The 25,583-nt window shown below is 45.8% G+C and overlaps 1 protein-coding gene across 1 annotated transcript in view; it reads left to right on the forward strand.

The window, feature by feature from the left end:
- The first annotated feature begins 6,021 nt into the window (after positions 1-6,021).
- AIPL1 (aryl hydrocarbon receptor interacting protein like 1) overlaps positions 6,022-25,583 on the forward strand; it is a 68,062-nt gene continuing 48,500 nt past the window's right edge. The window contains exon 1 of the mRNA XM_066598600.1: positions 6,022-6,117. Within this exon, the coding sequence (XP_066454697.1) occupies positions 6,022-6,117 (96 nt within the window). The remainder of the gene's footprint in view (positions 6,118-25,583) is intronic.

The raw sequence follows: 25,583 nt of genomic DNA on the forward strand, positions 1-25,583 counted from the left end.
CCACTTAAGGTTTTCCAATTATGGGGAATAATGTAATCCAATTGCCGTTGTAATGTATTTTTGGGGGAATCTGCCTATACAATTAATCCAGTCAGTTCGCAATTAACCTTGCCTAATAAAAAGAATAACAAAAGTGATTGCGCAAATATTCCGCAATCACTGTTACACACCGCGCGCTGACTGAACACTATAAGGGTAGGTTTATGTAACATATAGGGTATGTTTTCACGTGGCAGAAACGCTGCAGGTCATCCACCAGTAAGTTGTAATTAATGAACGGTGTTTTTACAGGTCGTTGGTTAGACTAAAAGAATTAAAATCATAAAACAAAAATACATGTATCGCTGCGTCCGTAAAATTCAGATCTATCAAAGTAATGCATTATTTACCCCGCATGGTGAAAGTTGTCCGAAAAAAAAAGAAAAAGCAGAAATGGTCATTCTCTTTCCAGGAAAAAAATGCAATAAAATGTGATCGAAAATACGTATGTATTCCGAAGTGTTAGTATAATTAAATAACTTTAAAAAAATTAAATGTGTTTGAAAAAAATAATAGTACACGAAAAAAACCACTACATAAGGGCTTATTCACACGGTCATATATCGGCCGGGTTTTCACACCCCAGACGATATACGCTGCCCCTCTGATGCATTGGTTTGCAATGCATTAGTGCACAGAGGCGTATTTTGGGACGGGGAGGAGGTAAGCTCCGTCTCGCCCCTCCCATTGCAAACAGTGACAAAGGGAGGGGGCGGGAGCTCAGCAGAGAGCTGGTGAGGGGGAGGGAAGCGGAAGACAGCCTAGCAGAGCTAAGCAGTCTCCTGCCGCCCAATGGCGTATATGCCGCCCTGTGCATCACATGGTAGCGTATCACAGCCGACCGATATATGCTTATGTGAATAAGCGCTAAGTTTGAGTTTGGTATCGTAGTAAATGTACTGACCCATAGAATAAAGTTATGTTATTTTTGTTGCAGTTTGTGCGCCGTAGAAACAAGACGCACTGAAAGATAGCGGAATTTCGTTTTTGTTTTTTTCATTTTACTCCACGTAAAACTTTTTGAAAGTTTTTCAGTACATTAAATAGCACCATCGAAAAATACAACTTGTCCCGCAAAAAACAAGCCTTCATACAGCCACATCGAGAGACAAGCTTGGTCACTAAGGGGTTAAATAACTTGAAAATGAGATGTGCTCGCTTTATTCAGTTGTACCAGTGTAATTGGCAGGTTTTAATTTTACAGAAACATATCAATTACTTTCTGTTATGAAAATAAAAAATAAAAAAATTGTTGCACAGTGTTATTAGACACTAGTAATAAATCTGCCCTATAGTGTACAGGTTGATGTTCAGGAGGTCCATAGCGCCCTCTAGCTCATATCACTTACAACAGCTAAACTTTGTATAGTCTAATCCTGTTGAGACCAATAGAACACTGTTTAATAAGTGTAGCTTTTGTCTGCTGTCACTACCGGACTACTGTAGCTTCAGTCCTACATTTGTTTTTGCCTATCTTCTATTAACCCTTTCCAATCCAATTTGTATCCTGGTTTTCCTAGGGGGCTTACTCTTTTTCTGACCTTATACAACAGCGCTATATGCTGGCTAAAGCCAGTACTGCACGAGGTGACACATTGGATAGGCTCCGACAGCAGAGAGGCTGGCAATATACAGTAAGAGAACCCCGACGGACGTCTTTCAGCATCGAAGCTGTACAGCCTTAAATCATAATGTCTTCAGAGGTCAGACAGTGGATTGGAAAGGGTTAATGCAGGCCACTTGGATTCACCGTTGACCCAGCAAAGGCTCCTGAACCCTGAGTGACTTTATCACATGGGCAGCTGGTTGTTGTGACCAGCATGCAATCAAATTAAGTGAGGAAGCTTCCACTAAGGGCTTATTCACACAGACATGTACGTATTTCAGTCGCGTAACACACTGCATATTTATGGCACTGAAACAAGCATATTCCCTGCGCATTTTGACCTTTTTGCAGGTTTTTTGCATGCATAAATACGCAGGATATTTACACATGCAAGAAAAAAACCACAAAAGGCCCATTGTTTAGATGCGCAAAAATGCAGTAAATACACAGGTTTGCTGCATACTAACACAGGTCCATTGACTTCAATGGCCTACTTCTGCGCTTAATACGCCCTAAAATAACACATGCCATGTATTTTTTCAAAGTCTCTTATGCAAATTCCTGCTTCTGCTCTCCTAGCAACTGGCAAGCGAATTTGCGCCCATACGCAATGTTAATTGCGTATGCACAGCAGATCGCACGCATCCATTGAGATCGATGGCGCCCATACATGCGGAACTCACGGTTAAACTAGAGCATGCTTTGCTTTTTCTTCCGCTCAGGGAATACAATTCCTACCTGCAAGTGTGAGCGATACTTCGAAAGTTCATGCCTTTCAAAGCCCGCCTATTACCACATACTGTCTGTGCGGACGGCAATCACGAAACCCGCAATTTAAATCCGTTCACTGATCGTCTTTCTAACCTGCAGACAATCGGAGAGCGGACAGATGCGGTGTGACTCTTCAGTAAGTCTGTGCCAGTAGAGAAGTAAACTTCTGCTACACAATCACATTGTTCTTGTCAAGTAAAACAAAGCTGCTACCATTTATATCATCCGCTTCTGTCTGTGCCGTATCCCATTGTCTAAGGCGATGCTTTGTATTATTAAATACCAGCTGGAGCCGTTGGTCACTTCTCTCTAATAGCTTTACACATCTTCCTGTCATTAGAGCCCCACACATATTTTTCGAGCAACTGTTTTTTGGGGTGGGGGGGTGGAGGGGTTGTGTTTGTTCCAGATTCACTGTTAGTACAGGAATGGTTACAATGTATTGTGTGATAATTAACGGGTTAAATAATTATGTGTAGTACAGTTAATTATACTGATTAAAGGAAATGAGTCGCTGAGAAAATAATAGGTTTTCTAACCACTAAAATTAGTGTCATAGACTGCCGTTCAGAGTGAGAAGGGCTTGGTTTTCTTGCAGAAAGCCAGCCTCTGAAAAGAAACATGTCATCCCGAATCCACAGGGGTACAAGCAGGGCGGAAGTCAATAACATTCCACAACAGAGCATTCATCTGAAATTTCTGAACCATCTACTAGGGGTGTGGAGAAGAGGGAGGCTTTATTCACATGGGCGTTTACATTTTTGGATGCCCGCATTGCAGCCAAAAGTCGCATGAACAAGAGAAAGCAGCGACCAAGTCACGGTTAAATCTCACATTCTTTTGCCCATTCACACGGCCGGGTACGGTGTATATACACCGCTGCCCAGAATTCCGTCGGCTGGGGGTAGAGAGTTTAGCGATGTTAAACTCTCACCCTCTCATTGCCAGCTAAAAGAAGCTCCCATAGGCTGCTAAACTCCCTCCCCTTTCTGGCAGCTCCCATAAGTCTCTATGGGAGCTGCCGGCTGATGGCGGCCAAAAGATATGGTAAGACCTACCTTTTCCGGCCAGAATCAGCAGCGTGTGTGCTATCTTTTCTGGCCAGCCAATGTTACATGCTGGAAAATCACCCATCTGAACAAATGCAATGGAATCCAATGCTTCAGATGGCCATGATTTAAGGGTGACTTCTTATCTTGGCAAAATAGCCAAGATAAAACGTTCCTGTGAATAAGGCCTGAGTCTCGTAGCAAGAGCAAAATAAGGCTAGTTCAATGTCACAGTACCATCCTTGTAACATAAGTCTGGGGCTTCTGCATCCCCCAATTTATCTCTTGCAGAACAAAAAAGCTTTCGGCCTTTGAGCTGTTTTTACCTTTCCTATTTTGCTAATGTTGAAATCCATTATTGTTGTTAGCCGTTTAGTCGTTTACAACCCTCGGTGACCCTAAAGATGAGCTCCCTCCATGTTTTTCGGTTTTGCACTGCTTCTTTCAGTTGTGTGATATCCATGCTAGTTTCAGAAATAGAGCCCTCACCTTTAGGACATTTTTGGCATAGTCTATTGATAGTCTTTAAATGTCTGAGATGGTAATACCCCATGATATCAGACAACACTCTTTCTATATGTAGTGGAGTGCTGGGTCTGTGATTTGGCTGCAGCAGCCTGTGACTACCTATCAAGGGACTGATTGCAGCCAATAAACAGAGCGCCAGTGGGAACATCAGAGGTGTGGCACTGGAACTGCAGGGATCCGAGACAGGTGAATATAGTCTAGTTTAGGATTTTTGTGCATATAACTTGGGAAACCACTTTAAGGGTTGTAGAAAAGCTGTTTGATGGAGCATGTGAGACTATATTAGTTGCTTTTGGAAGGATGCTGTTACATACAAGCTGGACGCAAAACAACTCGTCTGGATTAGACATAATTTGTTCTCCTAAAGAGGACGGATAGACACACAATACATTCATACAGAGAACAAAAATATGAATAACTAACAAAGTAAAGAATGTGAAATCTGACCATAACCTATTAATGCGATGAGACTCTACTAGAGATGAGCGAGCATACTCGCTAAGGGCAATTGCTCGATCGAGCATTGCCCTTAGCGAGCACCTGCCCGCTCGGGAGCAAAGATTCGGCTGCCGCCGGCGGGCAGGGAGCGGCGGGGGAGAGCGGGGAGGAACGGAGGGGAGATCTCTCTCTCCCTCTCTTTCCCCTGTTCCCCCCTGCTCATGGCCGCAACTCACCTGTCACCCGCGCCGGCAGCCGAACCTTTTCATCTGAGCGGGGAGATACTCGCTAAGGACAATGCTCGATCGAGCAATTGTCCTTAGCGAGTATGCTCACTCATCTCTAGACGCTACCTAAAAGTGGAACTTCCGCCTTGATGAGGTTGACCCCATGTCAGGAACCTGGGGTGACCCTGATTCTTCCCAGCTTGGAAAATAGAGATATAGTTGGCTGCAGAAAGTACCAGGGATATAATATAGATGGAAACTAGCATGCAATGAACTAAATGACATTCAATAGCAAAATAGTCAGGATAAAGAAGCAACAACACTCCAGAATATCCTAAACAGCAAGCAGACTTATCTGAGCTGGACAGGAGGCACCAATTTGACCAGAAACACCTAAAAACTAGAGGTATTACCGGTGTCCTCCATGAGCAGCAGCCTGAATAAATGTATACAGACGGGGGCTGATTTGCCAACTGAGACACACTCCTCCCAGCCAACCATTCCATCCACACACACACGCAGAGAATTGCTCATGTTGGTGCCCAGTGTTGGGAATGACGCTGAGCATGCACCGGCATGTGGATCACATGGGTTGGGTCTGACGTGTGTTGTCACCCTAGTCCTGATTCAATATAGCCAGCGGGACCCCAACCGATCAGCTGAGCGGGCGCATGCTGTCAGCGCTGCAATAACACCAATCCGAAGCAGAAGCCTCTGTGCCGACCTCCTTATAGTGGCCGGCGCTTGTAACTGCAAGCATGGATCCCATTGATTTTAATGATAGCCGTGCCTGCAGTTACAAGCACTGGCCACTACAGGGAGGTTGATACAGAGGCTTTCACTCCGACCTCTGTGTTACTGCAGCACTGATAACACAGCTGATCAGTCGGGGTCCCGAGCGACGGACCCCGGTCAATCAACTATTGATGACCAATCCTGATGATTTGTCATCGATAGTATTTTACTGGAGCCCTTAACAATCTTGTTACTGCTATTGGCCTTGATACAGATTTTTCTTATTCCTAAATCCGGACCAATACATATAGAATTAACTATGCTGCTGTCTACATTACCACAATAAATGTATCCAAATCATTTTCCTTTTATTTCTCGGGAATTCCACATGGCCAAGACAAGAAAACCTGCTTACATAGAAAATATTTCCCTATGCCACAGAAAGACATTTTGAAATATTGCTTATATAAGAACACAAGCTTCCCTCACTAAGTCAGGCAATCTGTGCTAAGACTGTTCAATCCCCAGGTCTTATGCCTTGAAGGCAGTTTCGTAGATCCTTCCTTATCTCTATATAAAGGTTAATCTCACAGTCTGAATCCATTTTCATCCACAGATAGCAGGCACAATGGAGGAAGCAATAGGTTTGAACATGGAAGGTGTGAAGAAGAGAATTTATCATGGAGGCACTGGAGACCTGCCTAAATTTATCACAGGATCGAAGGTTTGTCTTGCTGCTCTGTAAACTTTGCCAAGTACGCTAAGCTGATAGTGCTATTGTAAAGTGGGCAGTGAAAAGATTACCATAGAATGCAATACACTAACCCTTTCTGTGCTTCCGTTGCCTATGAAATTGTCCTTTTTTGCTGTTTGTAAATAAAATAATAGCAAAAATTAAACTAAAGATAGATAGATAGATGGGATAGATAGATAGATAGATAGATAGATAGATAGATAGATAGATCGATAGATAGATAAAAGGATATGAGGTAGATAGATAGATAGATATGAGATAGATAGATAGATAGATGTGAGATAGATAGATAGACAGATAGATAGATAGATAGATAGATAGATAGATAGATAGATAGATAGATAGATAGATAGATAGATAGATGGGATAGATAGATCGATAGATAGATAAAAGGATATGAGGTAGATAGATAGATAGATAGATAGATAGATAGATAGATAGATATGAGATAGATAGATATGAGATAGATAGATAGATAGATAGATGTGAGATAGATAGATAGACAGATAGATAGATAGATAGATAGATAGATAGATAGATAGATAGATAGATAGATAGATAGATAGGATAGATAGATCGATAGATAGATAAAAGGATATGAGGTAGATAGATAGATAGATAGATATGAGACAGATAGATATGAGATAGATAGATAGATGTGAGATAGATAGACAGACAGATAGATAGATAGATAGATAGATAGATAAAAGGATATGAGGTAGATAGATAGATAGATAGATAGATATGAGATAGTTAGATAGACAGATAGATAGATATGAGATAGAGGATAGATAGATAGATAGATCGATATGAGATAGATAGATCGATATGAGATAGAGGATAGATATGAGATAGATAGATAGATAGATAGATATGAGATATATAGATAGATATGAGATAGATAGATATGAGATATATAGATAGATATGAGATAGATAGATAGATAGATAGATATGAGATATATAGATAGATATGAGATAGATAGATATGAGATATATAGATAGATATGAGATAGATAGATATGAGATAGATAGATGTGAGATAGATAGATAGGATGAATTTCATATTGTAAGTTTGTATACCTTCATTTTCTGTTCTTTAACCAGCTTTTAGGTAACAATGTTTTACAAATAGTGTCAGTATTGCATTATATCAAGAATGTATGCTTCTAATATAACTATATACTTGTAGCACATCATTAACAAATTGAGAGCTGCATTGCACTGCCTGATCTTTTGCTGCTCAGTATGTGTAACCTGGCATTTCAGTGGCATTATCACTTAGACGTTTAGGATTAAATCACAACAAATGGTGACACATTTAATGACAACTGTAATTAATACTTTTATTCACACTCTGGCCTACCACTGAGGCTGTGAGTCATTACCTTCTTTTCTTACTATTTATCTAAACCCTCTGGGGGGAAGAAACTCTGCTGGAGATGGGAGGCATTCCCTATTGGGTCAGCAGGTTTTGGCATTAGCTAGTATAGAATGAACTACCTCGCTGAGGAGTTTTTGACCTAAATGTATCAGATCAGCAAGGATAGCTAAATTGCAGTAATCAGCAACAGCAAGCCAGTACAAAGATTGAAGAGTCCTATGTCTTAATATTGGAGGGTACTTTATATCAGGTTGCCCAAGCACTTAGAGCAATCTGTGTAATACCTCTAACATACAAGATACGGCTGCTAAATAACCAGAGTTAAAGATTGATCAGCCAGACAGGCAATCAGCATTAAAGGGGTTGTCCCGCGAAAGCAAGTGGGGGTATACACTTCTGTATGGCCATATTAATGCACTTTGTAATATACATCGTGCATTAAATATGAGCCAAACAGAAGTTATTCACTTACCTGCTCCGTTGCTAGCGTCCTCGTTTCCATGGTGCCGTCTAATTTCAGCGTCTAATCTCCCGATTAGACGCGCTTGCGCAGTCCGGTCTTCTCCCTTCTGAATGGGGCCGCTCGTGCCGGAAAGCTGCTCCTCGTAGCTCCGCCCCGTCACGTGTGCCGATTCCAGCCAATCAGGAGGCTGGAATCGGCAATGGAACGCACAGAGCCCACGGTGCACCATGGGAGAAGACCTGCGGTCCACCGTGGGTGAAGATCCCGGCGGCCATCTTCGCAAGGTGAGTAAGAAGTCACCGGAGCGCGGGGATTCGGGTAAGTACTATCCGTTTTTTTTTTTTAAACCCCTGCATCGGGTTTGTCTCGCGCCGAACGGGGGGGCTATTGAAAAAAAAAAAACCCGTTTCGGCGCGGGACAACCCCTTTAAGGCATATAACATATAATATAGACTCTTCCAAATCTTTGAGAAACGGCACGCTACATCAGCTCCCAACAATATTTGTGAGACTAAGTGAATTGACGCACAAGATCGCCAATGTGCGGATTGGCTATAACCAGAGCCAAATAATTTTTGTAATTACCATCAAACCCAAACAAAAGGGATTAAGTTCACTTCCTGATGATCCGCATAATCAACGGGGAAACGCGTTGAAGCTATATATAAAGTACAAAAAGTGTTTTCCTGAAATAAGAAGCTACATACAAAGTATAAAAATTGTCTTCATGAAATTAGTGCAGTTGATGGACAACCTCACCCAATCACTCTGCACCTAGTGAACTTCTACCATGAATCAACAGACTGATGGAAAACCAATTCAGTTCCGCTGATACAGAATAGGTGTTCTATTAGTTTAACTATTTTGATAGACTAATAGGGGGAAACAGTCTTATCTAGTGATGAGCGAGCACCCAAATGCTCGGGTCCGCGTTATTCGAGTCGAGCTTTTCGTAAAATTCGAGAGCTCTATTCGAGTAACGAACCCAATTGACTACAATGGGAGACTCGAGCATTTTTGTATGTGGGACGCCAGGTCTCGAGCTTTTTTTTTTCTTTCTTGGTTCGTGTTCTTTCTCTCTTTCTCTCTCTCTTTCCTGCCTGACAAAAAATTTGCCAATGATGAGCGCTGCGTCGCGGCAGGGAGGGGCCAAAACCGGCAAGTCACAGCGGGGAGGAGCCAGAAACTGGGGCAGGGTCGAACACGATTTGATGCTCGTTCGAGTAACGAGCACCATCGAGTACGCTAATACTCGAACGAGCATCAAGCTCGGCAGAGTATGTTCTCTCAACTGTAGTCTTATCACATAGTCCCGAAAGGCTGAATTTATTGTTTGTTTTGTTTAGTGCGCCCCATGTGGGCTATATTTTTAGCAAAATTATTTTAAAAATGTGTTTTTTAATAATCTGGTCTACACTGTGAAGGGATACTTTTATGGATTAAATGTATGTTCTAGGAAAATTCGAGTAATGTAAGATTTTCAGCAGAAAATCACAATAAAACAATGCTGAAAAAAGAATCTTAGCACAGAGAAGTTTGTGCTCACAACATCATCAAATATGTTTATGCAGATCCAGGCTGCAGACTGATTGAAAGGAAGGTCAGAACATGTCATATTGTTATTAGTCAATGTATCCATGGCATCTGAATGCTCTTACATACACATTTCCTTCATTGCCCTTTGTTTTACTTAGTAGTTTATTGCACTTCAGGCCTTTGTTCTAAAAAGTTTAGGATGGGTGAACAGAGGGGGCTGGGAAGAAATGCTTCACAATTTACTAAGTGGTTATGTTTGCCGTTCACTTAGGCATGTAACTAAGATTAAATTAGAGGTTGCTTTTTGTGTATTCGATTAAGTAGTATAAAAACATCCATGATAGACAGACAGGGTCATGCGAGTCCCTGAAAACCAAAACCAATTAAAAACATAATACTAGTGCTAGAAACCAAATACGGCAAATAATTGTATTTTATGCTGGATATGCCTCTGCCATGTGCATTCACACATATCTATGGGACGTCAGAAGATAACCTAATATACAATTCTCAATTTTATTGCCTTAAAGGGGTTGTCCCGCGAAACAAAGTGGGGTTATACACTTCTGTATGGCCATATTAATGCACTTTGTAATGTACATTGTGCATTAATTATGAGCCATACAGAAGTTATTCACTTACCTGCTCCGTTGCTAGCGTCCTCGTCTCCATGGTGCCGTCTAATTTTCAGCGTCTAATCGCCCGATTAGACGCGCTTGCGCAGTCCGGTCTTCTTCTTTTCTGAATGGGGCAGCTCGTGCCGGAGAGCGGCTCCTCGTAGCTCCGCCCCGTCACGTGCCGATTCCAGCCAATCAGGAGGCTGGAATCGGCAATGGACCGCACAGAAGACCTGCGGTCCACCGAGGGTGAAGATCCCGGCGGCCATCTTCACAAGGTAAGTCAGAAGTCGCCGGAGCGCGGTGATTCGGGTAAGTACTGGACGGTTTGTTTTTTTTATGCCTGCATCGGGTTTGTCTCGTGCCGAACGGGGGGGCTATTGAAAAAAAAAAAAACCCGTTTCGGCGCGGGACAACCCCTTTAAAGGAATGTTTCATCAGTTTAAAGTTCATGTATGGATATTAATACAAAGAGAGAACTCTTGAAAAATTTGGTTTGGCTGGTTTGCCGAACTTTTGCGTTCAGTTCAGTTTAGTTTGAACCGAACCAGAAGTTCACCAAAACCCTTAAAATAGATGTATAAGATTGTGTTAGGAGTCATAAAAGTCTTGTGTAACTCTGAGAGTATTATATGGGCTTTTAGCAAAGTTTGACCCATAACAGAATTCTACTGGTTCCATTCACTTAACACTAATTATAACCTTATTTAATGGGTTTTCCAGCCTTTTTTTTGTTAATGACCATTCCTAGGGATAGATCATCAATAAAAAGCTGGCAGGGATCCAATATTAGGCACCTCCACTGAACAGATGTTTCCTGGAGCCACTCCATGCCGGACCTAGCACAGCTCCATACACCGTGCAACAGCCCAGAATGGTTTTTCAGGCTTTCTGTCATTTACTTTAATGATTACAAGCAGAGATCTTGAAAACTGTGAGGAATTGATACAGCAGGTGTTGTGGAAAATTGTAGAACTTTTAATTATAGAAACAGTAGCATCGCTTTAGGCTCATTTCATACAAACATAATACAGGTGCATTTTCGGGACCCTATTACAGCTCCAAGTTTTGGCCTGACTGCAAATCTAATAACCTTAAAGGGGTTGTCTCGCGCCGAAACGTTTTTTTTGTTTTTTTTTCCATAGGCCCCCCGTTCGGCGCAAGACAACCCCAATGAATGTGTTAAAAAAAACAAACATATTACTTGCCTGAATCCCCGCTGCGACGTCTTCCTTCTTCCTACTTCTTCCTTCACCAAGATGGCCGCCGGGATCTTCACCCATGATGCACCGCGGGTCCTTTCCCATGGTGCACCGTGGGCTCTGTGCGGTCCATTGCCGATTCCAGCCTCCTGATTGGCTGGAATCGGCACACGTGACGGGGCGGAGCTACGATGACCAGCTCTCCGGCACGAGCGGCCCCATTCACCAGGAAGAAGACCGCACAGCGCAAGCGCGTCTAAAAACGCCAGAAGAAAGCAAAATTAGACGGATCCATGGCGACGGGGACGCTAGCAACGGAGCAGGTAAGTGAATAACTTCTGTATGGCTCATATTTAATGCACGATGTATATTACAAAGTGCATTAATATGGCCATACAGAAGTGTATAACCCCACTTGCTTTCGTGAGACAACCCCTTTAATTAATATAATAGTAGGCGTATATGAAGATGTTATTTCGGGGCATTAGACTTCTGGCTAGAGATGAGCGAGCACCAAAATGCTCGGGTGCTCGTTACTCGGGACGAACTTTTCGCGATGCTCGAGGGTTCGTTTCGAGTAACGAACCCCATTGAAGTCAATGGGCGACCCGAGCATTTTTGTATTTCGCCGATGCTCGCTAAGGTTTCCTTGTGTGAAAATCTGGGCAATTCAAGAAAGTGATGGGAACGACACAGCAACGGATAGGGCAGGCGAGGGGCTACATGTTGGGCTGCATCTCAAGTTCACAGGTCCCACTATTAAGCCACAATAGCGGCAAGAGTGGGCCCCCCCCCCCTCATAAAAACTTTTACTTCTGAAAAGCCCTCATTAGCATGGCATACCTTTGCTAAGCACCACACTACCTCCAACAAAGCACAATCACTGCCTGCATGACACTCCGCTGCCACTTCTCCTGGGTTACATGCTGCCCAACCGCCCCCCCTCCCCCCCACAGCGCACACCAAAGTGTCCCTGCGCAGCCTTCAGCTGCCCTCATGCCACACCACCCTCATGTCTATTTAGAAGTGCGTCTGCCATGACGAGGAACCGCAGGCACACACTGCAGAGGGTTGGCACGGCTAGGCAGCGACCCTCTTTAAAAGGGGCGGGGCGATAGCCCACAATGCTGTACAGAAGCAATGAGAAATAGAATCCTGTGCCACCGCCATCAGGAGCTGCACATGTGGGCATAGCAATGGGGAACCTATGTGCCACACACTATTCATTCTGTCAAGGTGTCTGCATGCCCCAGTCAGACCGGGCTTTTTAATTCATAGACACAGGCAGGTACAACTCCCTATTGTGAAGTCCCTGTCGACCGACAGCATGGGTGGTCCCTGGAACCCACCGGCGGTACATAAAAATATCCCATTGCATTGCCCAACACAGCTGAGGTAGTAATGTCGTGCTTAATGCAGGTGGGCTTCGGCCCACACTGCATGCCCCAGTCAGACTGGGGTTCTTTACAAGTGGAAACAGATGCATTTATAATTCCCTGTGGACCCACAGCATGGGTGGGTGCCAGGAAGCCACCGGCGGTACATAGAAATATCCCATTGCATTGCCCAACACAGCTGAGGTAGTAATGTCGTGCTTAATGCAGGTGGGCTTCGGCCCACACTGCATGCCCCAGTCTGACTGGGGTTCTTTAGATGTGGAAACAGATGCATTTATAATTCCCTGGGGACCCACAGCATGGGTGGGTGCCAGGAAGCCACCGGCGGTACATAGAAATATCCCATTGCATTGCCCAACACAGCTGAGGTAGTAATGTCGTGCTTAATGCAGGTGGGCTTCGGCCCACACTGCATGCCCCAGTCAGACTGGGGTTCTTTACAAGTGGACACATGTAGGTTAAACTCCGTGTGCACCTACAGCATGGGTGGCTCCCTGGAACCCACCGGCGGTACACAAAAATATCCCATTGCATTGCCCAACACAGCTGAGGTAGTAATGTCGTGCTTAATGCAGGTGGGCTTCGGCCCACACTGCATGCCCCAGTCAGACTGGGGTTCTTTACAAGTGGAATCAGATGCATTTATAATTCCCTGTGGACCCACAGCATGGGTGGGTGCCAGGAAGCCACCGGCGGTACACAGAAATATCACATTGCATTGCCCAACACAGCGGATGTAACGTCAGCTGTAATGCAGGTGGGCTAAAAATTCATTTGATTACACTGTAGGCGAGGGCCCACAAAAATTGCTGTATCAACAGTACTAATGTACATCAAAAAAATTGGCCATGGCCAACCAAGAGGGCAGGTGAAACCCATTAATCGCTTCGGTTAATGTGGCTTAAGTGGTAACTAGGCCTGGAGTCAGCCCAGTTTAACTAAAAATTGGTTCAAGTTAAAGTTTCAACGCTTTTAAGAGCATTGAAACATATAAAAATTGTTTAGAAAAATTATATGAGTGAGCCTTGTGGCCCTAAGAAAAATTGCCCGTTCGGCGTGATTACGTGAGGTTTCAGGAGGAGGAGCAGGAGGAGGAGGAGGAATATTATACACAGATTGATGAAGCAGAAATGTCCCCGTTTTGGATGGTGAGAGAGAACGATGCTTCCATCCGCGGGTGCAGCCTACGTATTGCTTAGGTATCGCTGCTGTCCGCTGGTGGAGAAGAGAAGTCTGGTGAAATCCAGGCTTTGTTCATCTTGATGAGTGTAAGCCTGTCGGCACTGTCGTTTGACAGGTGGGTACGCTTATCCGTGATGATTTCCCCAGCCACACTAAACACACTCTCTGACAAGACGCTAGCCGCAGGACAAGCAAGCACCTCCAGGGCATACAGCGCGAGTTCAGGCCACGTGTCCAGCTTCGACACCCAGTAGTTGTAGGGGGCAGAGGCGTCACGGAGGACGGTCATGCGATCGGCTATGTACTCCCTCACCATCCTTTTACAGTGCTCCCGCCGACTCAGCCTTGACTGGGGAGCGGTGACACAGTCTTGCTGGGGAGCCATAAAGCTGGCAAAGGCCTTGGAGAATGTTCCCCTGCCTGCGCTGTACATGCTGCCTGATCTCTGCTCCTCCCCTGCTACCTGGCCCTCGGAACTGCGCCTTCTGCCACTAGCGCTGTCAGATGGGAAGTTTACCATCAGTTTGTCCACCAGCGCCCTGTGGTATAGCATCATTCTCGAACCCCTTTCCTCTTCGGGAATGAGAGTGCAAAGGCTCTCCTTATACCGTGGGTCGAGCAGTGTGTACACCCAGTAATCCGTAGTGGCCAGAATGCGTGTAACGCGAGGGTCACGAGAAAGGCATCCTAACATGAAGTCAGCCATGTGTGCCAGGGTACCTGTACGCAACACATGGCTGTCTTCACTAGGAAGATCACTTTCAGGATCCTCCTCCTCCTCCTCTTCCTCCTCCTCAGGCCATACACGCTGAAAGGATGACAGGCAAGCAACATGGGTACCGTCAGCAGTGGGCCAAGATGTCTCTTCCCCCTCCTCCTCATCTTCTTCCTCCTCATGCTCCTCCTCCTCCTCCTCACCGCGCTGAGATATAGACAGGAGGGTGCTCTGACTATCCAGCGACATACTGTCTTCCCCCGGCTCTGTTTCCGAGCGCAAAGCGTCTGCCTTTATGCTTTGCAGGGAACTTCTCAAGATGCATAGCAGAGGAATGGTGACGCTAATGATTGCAGCATCGCCGCTCACCACCTGGGTAGACTCCTCAATTTTTCCAAGGACCTGGCAGATGGCTGCCAACCAGGGCCACTCTTCTGTAAATAATTGAGGAGGCTGACTCCCACTGCGCCGCGCAAGTTGGAGTTGGTATTCCACTATAGCTCTACGCTGCTCATAGAGTCTGGCCAACATGTGGAGCGTAGAGTTCCACTGTGTGGGCACGTCGCACAGCAGTCGGTGCACTGGCAGATTAAACCGATGTTGTAGGGTCCGCAGGGTGGCAGCGTGCGTGTGGGATTTGCGGAAATGTGCGCAGAGCTGGCGCACCTTTCCGAGCAGGTATGACAAGTGGGGGTAGCTTTTCAGAAAGCGCTGAACCACCAAATTAAAGACATGGGCCAGGCATGGCACGTGCGTGAGGCTGCCGAGCTGCAGAGCCGCCACCAGCTTACGGCCGTTGTCACACACGACCATGCCCGGTTGGAGGCTCAGCGGCGCAAGCCAGTGGTCGGTCTGCTCTGTCAGACCCTGCAGCAGTTCGTGGGCCGTGTGCCTCTTCTCTCCTAAGCTGAGTAGTTTCAGCACGGCCTGCTGACGCTTGCCCACCGCTGTGCTGCCACGCCGCGTGACACCGACTGCTGGCGACGTGCTGCTGACACATCTTGATTGCGAGACAGAGGTTGCGTTGGAGGAGGAGGAGGAGGAAGGTGCTTTAGTGGAGGAAGCATACACCGCCGCAGATACCACCACCGAGCTGGGGCCCGCAATTCTGGGGGTGGGTAGGACGTGAGCGGTCCCAGGCTCTGACTCTGTCCCAGCCTCCACTAAATTCACCCAATGTGCCGTCAGGGAGATATAGTGGCCCTGCCCGCCTGTGCTTGTCCACGTGTCCGTTGTTAAGTGGACCTTGGCAATAACCGCGTTGGTGAGGGCGCGTACAATGTTGCGGGAGACGTGGTCGTGCAGGCCTGGGACGGCACATCGGGAAAAGTAGTGGCGACTGGGAACCGAGTAGCGCGGGGCAGCCGCCGCCATCATGCTTTTGAAAGCCTCCGTTTCCACAAGCCTATACGGCAGCATCTCTAGGCTGATCAATTTTGCAATGTGCACGGTTAACGCTTGAGTGTGCAGGTGCGTGGCGTCGTACTTGCGCTTGCGCTCAAACTGTGGCACTAGCGACGTCTGGACGCTACGCTGAGAGACATTGCTGGATGGGGCCGAGGACAGCGGAGGTGATGGTGTGGGTGCAGGCCAGGAGACGGTAGTGCCTGTGTCCTCAGAGGGGGGTTGGATCTCAGTGGCAGGTTGGGGCACAGGGGGAGAGGCAGTGGTGCAAACCGGAGGCAGTGAACGGGCATCGTCCCACCTTGTGGGGTGCTTGGCCATCATATGCCTGCGCATGCTGTTGGTGGTGCCTCCCCAGCTGATCTTGGCGCGACAAAGGTTGCACACCACAGTTCGTCGGTCGTCAGGCGTCTCTGTGAAAAACTGCCACACCGTAGAGCACCTTGACCTGTGCAGGGTGGCATGGCGCGAGGGGGCGCTTTGGGAAACAGTTGGTGGATTATTCGGTCTGGCCCTGCCTCTACCCCTGGACACCGCACTGGCTCGGCCTGTGCCCACACCCTCACTTGGCCCTCCGCGTCCTCGGCCGCGTCCACGTCCTCTAGGCCTACCCCTACCCCTCAGCATGCTGTATTAGCAGTGATTTGATTTCACAGGCAGGAAAGAAATTGGCGCAAGCCTGCAGGCCAAATATAATTTTTTAACTTTTTTTAAAAAGGAAAGGCCCACTGCCTCTAGTGAATGAATAATAAGTTTAATAACTGTGTTGCGGCCCTGCAAAAGTGTCACAGCCCTGCAAAAGTGTCACAGAACTTTACTGTTGCAGAGTTATTAACTGTGGCAGAGCAGGTATTTCCCAGGCAGGAAAGAAATTGGCGCAAGGCTGCACTCAACCGTAGCTGGTTGCGTCTGATTTTTTTACGTTCTCCACGCAGCACACACGTACCCAGAGCCCTTAGGACTGACAGAGGCAGGGCAAATATACTTTCTTCCCTTTTGTTTAAAAGGATAGGCCCACTGCGTCTATTCACTGAATAATAAGTTTAATAACTGACACTGTGTTGCGGCCCTGCAAAAGTGTCACAGAACTTTACTGTTGCAGAGTTATTAACTGTGGCAGAGCAGGTATTTCCCAGGCAGGAAAGAAATTGGCGCAAGGCTGCACTCAACCGTAGCTGGTTGCGTCTGATTTTTTTACGTTCTCCACGCAGCACACACGTACCCAGAGCCCTGACGGCTGTCAGAGGCAGGGCAAATAGACTTTTTTCCCTTTTGTTTAAAAGGATAGGCCCACTGCGTCTATTCACTGAATAATAATTTTAATAACTGTGTTGCGGCCCTGCAAAACTGTCACAGAACTTTACTGTTGCAGAGTTACTAACTGTGGCAGAGCAGGTATTTCCCAGGCAGGAAAGAAATTGGCGCAAGGCTGCAGTCAACCGTAGCTGACTGCGTCTGATTTTTTCTGAACGTTCAGCGCACAGCACACACGTACACAGAGCCCTGAGTACTGTAAGAGGCAGGCCAAATAGAATTTTTTCCCTGCTTTTTACAAGGAACACCCACACTGCGTGTATTCAATGAATACTAAGTTTAATAACTGTGTTGTGGCCCTGCCAATTTGTCCCAGAACTGCAGTGATGCAAAGTAATTCGCTACCTACAGCAGATCAGGGATTTCCCATGCAGGAAAAAAATTGCCGCACGCCTGCGGTAAAACGTAGCTGACTGCGTCTGATTTCTTCTGAACGTTCAGCGCACAGCACACACGTACACAGAGCCCTGAATACTGTAAGAGGCAGGCCAAATAGAATTTTTTCCCTGCTTTTTACAAGGAACACCCACACTGCGTGTATTCAATGAATACTAAGTTTAATAACTGTGTTGTGGCCCTGCCAATTTGTCCCAGAACTGCAGTGATGCAAAGTAATTCGCTACCTACAGCAGATCAGGGATTTCCCATGCAGGAAAAAAATTGCCGCACGCCTGCGGTAAAACGTAGCTGACTGCGTCTTATTTCTTCTGAACGTTCAGCGCACAGCACACACGTACACAGAGCCCTGAGTACTGTAAGAGGCAGGCCAAATAGAATTTTTTCCCTGCTTTTTACAAGGAACACCCACACTGCGTGTATTCAATGAATAATGTATGTCTTCTGGCCCTGCCTACACAATTCTATCCCTGTAGTATTAATGCCGGGTGCAATGCTCTGCACAGCCGGTTTTGAGAAAAAAAAAAAAAATGCAACACTGCTAACAGCAGCCTGGACAGTACTGCACACGGATAGATGTGGCCCTAGAAAGGACCGTTGGGGTTCTTGAAGCCTACACTAACTCCTAACACTCTCCCTGCCTAACCCCCACTTCTGTCCCTATTGCAGGGCGCAATGCTCTGCAGATCCAATTTTGGAAAAAAAAATAAAAATACTGTGCTAACACAGTACTGCACACTAGTAGATGTGGCCCTAAGAAGGGCCGTTGGGGTTCTTGAAGCCTACACTAACTCCTAACGCTCTCCCTACAGCAGCTCCAGCACGATAGTACTTTCCCTCAGCTAAGTCACAAGGCATGTGTGGCGAGCCGCGGGAGGGGCCGATTTTTATACTCAGGTGACATCAGATCTCCCCAGCCACTCACAGCAGGGGGGTGGTATAGGGCTTGAACGTCACAGGGGGAAGTTGTAATGCCTTCCCTGTCTTTCAATTGGCCAGAAAAGCGCGCTAACGTCTCAGAGAGGAAACTGAAAGTAACCGGAACACCGCGTGGTACTTGTTACGAGTAACGAGCATCCCGAACACCCTAATATTCGCACGAATATCAAGCTCGGATGAGTACGTTCGCTCATCTCTACTTCTGGCCCATTTAGACACAATGATTATCGCTCAAAATTTGCTCAAAAGCCATCTTTTGAGCAATAATAGTTGCATGTAAATGTGCCCATCTTTCACTTATCTGCCGAACGATGAATTTCAGTTCGACCTGAAATCCATCATTCCGCAGAACAGCTGATAAGAAAGACCGCACACTGTGTTCATCCTGGGAAGTGCTGATTACATTGTCTCAGCTGTCAGCCCCTTGGCAGAACAAAGGGAATTTATTCAGAGAACAGCGGGTGGTCTGTTCTCTGAATAAAGCTTCTGGTGGCTCACACGCTAATTGGTACTAATAGGCATTAGTACCAAATAGCAGTTTATACAAAAATGATCACTCGAAAACCATCTTTTGAGCAATCATCTTTGTGTGTAAATACACCTTTATGGTTGGGCCAGGACTTTGTGGCTGTAACGAAGGCGCAGAAATGTACTAGTGTTCTGCTCATGTGAAGTGTCCTTAAAGGGATTTTCTGGAACAATTAAAAATCATCAGAAAGCAGGGGATGCCATACAATAGCAAAATAAAGCTAGGTGCACACTTGTGTAAAAAAAAGTCTGTGTTACATTCACAAAAAAATGAACTTTTTTCTATCTGTCTGCAGCTCTGTGTGGCTTCCATATTCGGTCCGTATTTAGTTTGTGTGGCCGTTTTTTTTTTACTCTGTGTGCTATATACTTTTCACGTCTGAAAAACAGCTGAAACAAACCAAATTCTTTTTTTTTTGCATATTTTTAAAAAATGGACCATTTGTGTGCTGTCCTTTTTTCTATCCCTATTGACTTGGATAGACGAGTCTCATCTATAAAAGGATCAGAATGAGGCATGCAATGAGTTTTTTTTTCACACAGTCCACGTCAGGTAATCCTGCGTAAAAAAAGCTCTAAATATTACTCACTTGAAAACCCCTGATGCTCCAGTGCTCTCTATTGCTATCCTGCAGTGATAACGTTGCGACTGTCTGCACATCCACTCATTGGATATCATCTCTGCAGAGCGAAAACAAAGACTTGCAGGACCTCCAGAGCTGCGATGCTGGAATTTCCACATGAGTAATAATTAGAGATGAGCGAGCGTACTCGGAAAAGCACTACTCGCTCGAGTAATTTGCTTTATCCGAGTATCGCTGTGCTCGTCCCTGAAGATTCGGGTGCCGGCACGGAGCGGGGAGCTGCAAGGGAGAGCGGGGAGGAACGGAGGGGAGATCTTTCTCTCCCTCTCTCCCGCCCGCTCTCCCCTGCTCCCCGCTGCGACTCACCTGTCAGCCGCAGCGGCACCCGAATCTTCAGGGACGAGCACAGCGATACTCGGATAAAGCAAATTACTCGAGCGAGTAGTGCTTTTCCGAGTACGCTCGCTCATCTCTAGTAATAATATTTTGTCATTTTATGACATTCCATGATTTCTATGGATTTTTATTTGCCTCGGACAACCCCTTTAAAGGTCCACTTCAATGATTTATTTTATTCATGATGTAGCTATTTACCCCAGTATATAAATCGGATACTGTTACCCCAATTAGTCATTTCTCTTTATCTAAAATTATAATGAGTGATTCCCCTCCAGACTCACATCACAGGCCTCTCACTAGCCAAGCCAGAATCCTACTGCACACTGATGAGGGGCAAACACTCCGAAACAGCTGTCTCTGTATGGATTCTGGCTTGGTTTTTAATTCCCAATCATTGTTCCAAAGACCTGTATAAAGGGTTGGACATTGATTTGCAGGAATGCTGATAGCCAATAGGTGGCGCTGCAGAGGTATTGTTCCATCCTCCATTTGCATATATTTCCCAGAGGAGCATGAATAGACTTATAAAGGCCCATTTACATTGGATGAGTGTCGGGCAAACGATGCCCGACACTCGTTCCTGTATCCCTGCACTCCCGTGCTCCTGCACCATCTTAAGCCTGGGTTCACACAGGGCGGATTTGCCGCGGCAAATCCGCCCGCAGCCGCTAATCTCGGGATTAGCCAGCCATGTGGACGAGATTTCTCAGAAATCTCGTCCACACGGGACGACCAATCCGCTGTGGTAAGTCCGGCTGAAACCGCGGCTGCGTTTCAAAAGATGCAGCATGTCTATTTATTGTTTACTTTTGTCGCGGCCGCGCTCTCCTCTATGGGAGCGCCGTCTGCAACGGAAAAGCGAGCGGCTGGGCCGCTTCAAAGCCGCCGCGGGTTTTTCCGCGGTGGTTCTCCTGACGGAAATCTCGCGGTTTTTGCTGCGGCCAAACCGCGGGATTTCTGGCGGGAATACGCCCAGTGTGAACCCAGCCTAAGAGTGTTCCTGCATGGGAGCTAGCACAGCTGGCTCGCACACTGAGTGGCCAGCAGGGGGCGGGGCAGTGCGGGAGATTTCTCTCCTCTCGTTCCCTCGCCCCTCTCCATTCACATAACACAGGGGCCGTTCGCTATGGAACGGCAGCTGTTTAAACTGCACGATGAGCGATGATCATCATCGCTCATCTTTTGGGCTGCTAAAAGATGAGCGATGATGATCATTGCTTATAGTGCAGTTTAAACAGCCGCTGTTCCATAGCGAACGGCCCCTGTGTTATGTGAATGGAGAGGGGCGGGGGAGCTAGAGGAGAGAAATCTCCTGCGCTGCCCCGCCCCCCTGCTGGCCGCTCCGTGTGCGAGCCAGCTGTGCAGGAGCACGGGAGCGCGGGGATACAGGGATGACACTCGTCTAATGTAAATGGGCCTTAAGTCTCCTCACTCACCTTCTAGATGCTCTCCTTAAGGATGATACCACTCCTGACTCTCTATCTGAAACTCCTCGCCTGTTTTTCTGCAGATCGTCATGTGATCTCAATTCTGACCAGATGAGATTTTCTTAGGTTAATGTGTTCTCAAATTCAGTCAGTTTCTCAGTCTGTGCGATGTTGTCACATGCAGCTTCCACGGGTCCTGCCTGCAGGGGAACACAGGCATTCCTGTTACAATTACTGACAATGCTCAGACACCTCCTGTCACACAATTATAATGGAGGAGATCACAGCTCCTACTACCGACTGTATACTTATGGTCTGTAGCTTATTTAAGTGACTATAGAAGGTAATGATGATTAAACTATACCCCCTGAAAGAAGAAATCATATGGCCACTGGTATAGCTGTGCTGATGCATCATGGGATAGATGTGAAAGTGAAACTAAAATCTCTCACTCTCAAGATGGTACCTGATAAGCAGGCTGCACTGCAGGGAAGTGACTGAAATACACAGAGGAAGCCTCCAAAGTGTGACAGGCAATCAGGTGTGTGTGTGTGTGTGGGGGGGGGGGGGGGGGGGGGGGGCAGGGATGGAGAAATATGTTTTCACTGGAATGATCCTATAAGGAACAGTTCCTGGTGTTGTGGATATGTCTAAATCCATTTGGGGAGAATTTAGGCTAGAAGTAGGGTTTATTGTTGATTTGGAGAAATATAAATAATTTAGAAAGGTAGCAGGGATAGAGCCTGTAAAATGCCAAAAGTTGCAGTAAAAGAGAAATAACTATAATTGTCATTCCAGTTGCGACATAATTGTTTTATACAAACAGCCTCTGAGGATTTAGCCTTAAATATGTTTTTTCTTGATCTAAATAACTTCTAGAAGAACTAAGTCAGCGTATTTCCTCAGTTAATTAGGCTACAACAGAAATGAAATAAGTCCCCTGATTCCTTCCATTTTTAATTGTATTTCATTGCCAGTGTTATATGGGCCCTGGGTGGCAGCACATTGCTACATGGTGTAATTAATCTTGCTATGTTAATGAAAATATATCACTTGTGCTAAAAAAATTTAAAGGGGAATTTAGCCAGACCTGGATTTATATTCCTGCTTCTCATAGACCCAATGTCCCTTCATTTCCAAGCTTCCAAAACTGTGCACATTCACAACAATACATGAAATTAAATAGTGGAAAGATGGTCCAAATGTAGGTCGTCATCAACCCTTTTTTCCACCATAGTCAACTTTATGACAGCAGTTTTCTGAATGACAGGTGATTGGTCTGTGAAGGTTGCCTTGTTAGACAGCAAAAGCATATATTTAGGCTGGGTTCGCACGAGATGGAAATCCTGAGGAAATCTCGCAGCTTGGCCCCACCAGAAAACCGCAAGATTTCCACAAGTGAGCCGCAGCTTCAAAACTCGTGGCATTTCGTTGCGGGTTTTGGAGCGGTTCGGCCGCCAGCATTCCTCTCCGGCTTTCTCTTCCCATAGAGAGCAGTGAGGCGGCAGTGGAAAAAAGAATTGACATGCCGCGGAATTACATTCCGCGCTGCATGTCCGTTTCCGCCTGGCTTTGCCACAACGGATTGGCCGCCCCAAGTGCACAAGATTTTTGCAAAATCTCTTCCACATGGCTGGCAAATCTCGGGGTTAGGAGCCGCAGGTGGAATTGCCACACAGAAATTTACACGCAGCTTGCTGTGTGGATTGTGTCTTGTTGCCTTTGTGGTGCAGCTTGCTGTCTTGCTGTATGAATTGTGTCTTGTTGCCTTTTCAGTGCAGCTTTTGGTGTCTTGTTATATCATGTGTGCAAGTCTGGCTTTAGGTTGTTTTGGCAGTGTAGGGAACCGCAAGACAACGAGGAGCCTTGAAGTGGCTTGCGGGCTTAAGTATCTTGGCCAATATACAAACCAATGGGTCGTACTAATTATAGCTATTCCATCTGCTTATGCAGGCAGGGATGCTTGGTTAGTGTCTGAGTTATTGTCAGTCTCTGTTAGGTCCATGGTCACTTCCTCTCCAAGAAGATAGGGAGAGGGGTTAATAGGTGATAGTTTCACCTGGTGTTCCCTATCTTTGGTAACATTCATTTGGGCCCGGTGCTCACTTGCCCACACAAACGTAACAGATACAACATTGATGAGAGTGAAGAATATAGAAGACCCGGACGGGTAAACAGAAGTCTCGCAGTGTCCTTGGCCGCGGGCAGGGCCGGATTCCACTGTGGGCTCCCGCATGCGGAATCCGATCCGCCCATGAACATGAGGCCTTAGTTTAGTTAAGGTCCTTTCACAATAGCGTTTTGCCTCTGTTGAACTTTTCCATCTCTGTTCTGTTTTTGGAGCAGAGAAACGGAATTAAAATTGAAATGAACATTTTAGGGTTTTTCCCCGTTGATTTCAATGGGTGTTCAAAAGAACTGAAAGCTTTCAGTTTACTTCAGTTCCATTTTGCTTTAGTTTTTTTTGTTCTGGAACAAATAGCACAATTTGTTTTTGAAATAATAACAGATAAAGGAACGCTGATGTGAACATAGCCTAAGTGGGCAGTAATATTACCTGCCATCCTCTATTTGTTTCACCCTCTATGGTCTCCCCAGATGGCCAAAGCACTTTTCTGACTAGCTGAGGCATACTGTGCATTGGTAGTGTGTTAAACTATCAATTCACTACATCTGCTGTCTGATTGGCCAGCTCACTAGCCAATACAAAAGTAGCATGAATTGCTTCAAACTGCCGACACACAGGCTGCATCGGCGGGAGAACTGCCACTATCTTAGAAGAGTCTAGAGTCGATTGGATTCATGGCAGAACACTGCAAACAGAATTTGTCAGCTAAGATCACTCTCCACCCTGCAGTCCTAGGACAGGGTGGCTTTAAGTTCATAGAGGGGAGTTCCTATTCCCGGCATTCATCTTCAAAATGAAGTAGACAACAACTACAAAGAGTTTCTTTTGTTCCGGAGTACCTAGGCTGTTAGTGAATAGTGCATTGATTTCACTTGTCACAACGTAATACTCAATTTTCACTGTTGTGGCATACCAGGAGAATAGAACTGGAATTGCTGTCAAGTAATTGCTATGCAGACCACAGCTGATTGCTGTGAGTGGAACTCACTCTAATTAGCTTAGGGATCCTTATAATAAAAATGAACTGCAGGCGACCCATTTGGTGTTCTCAAATGCACCATAACAAAATGAGAACTTGACAATTACTACAAAATGGCAATGGGGTGTCCACATAACTACCCAGAATTGACATAGCAGTGACAGTAGGAAATCTCAGCAACATCTCTATCATTACTAGGATTTACTATATTAATAAGAGGCTATGGTTCTAGTCAGAATGTATTTATTAACTCTACTAATAGAAGTAAGTGTGACACTTTCTTTTTGATAACTGCCTTGTTTGTTGTAAAAAAAAATAGATTTTTAAATTAAAAGGAAAAGGTTTGGAGAATTTTAACCCCTTAACGACTACTCATGCTCCTTTTTATGGTGGTCGTTAAAAGGCTTTATTCTGATGCATAATCCTTTTTACGATGCTGCATCAGAAGCTTGTCAGAGGTCTCCTGTGCCAGGGGAAGCTGGTGCTTGGCTGTTGGATGACAGACTTGAACTTGCTCTAACAGCAAGGACCGGAGAAAAACTCTGACCCCCGCTGTTCAAGCTTTTACATGCCATCATCAATGTGATCGTGGCATGTAAAGGACTGGCATAAAGAGGGGGCTCCCGTTATCACTGAATGGACCCTGGCGATGAGATTACAGGGTCACGATGTGTTGATATGGCATCCAGAGGCTTGAAGATGGCCTCTAGGTCTGACAGCTGTGGTGTCCAATGAGGCTCAGCCCCTGCCTCAGCTTCAAAGGCTATATATGGGAGCTTTCACACAGGATGGAATATTCTGCAGGATATGCCGTCCCAGAATTCCACACCAAAATCTGCATTG

Source organism: Eleutherodactylus coqui, chromosome 4, assembly GCF_035609145.1.
Source record: "Eleutherodactylus coqui strain aEleCoq1 chromosome 4, aEleCoq1.hap1, whole genome shotgun sequence".
In the NCBI taxonomy this organism is placed as follows: Eukaryota; Metazoa; Chordata; class Amphibia; order Anura; family Eleutherodactylidae; genus Eleutherodactylus; species Eleutherodactylus coqui.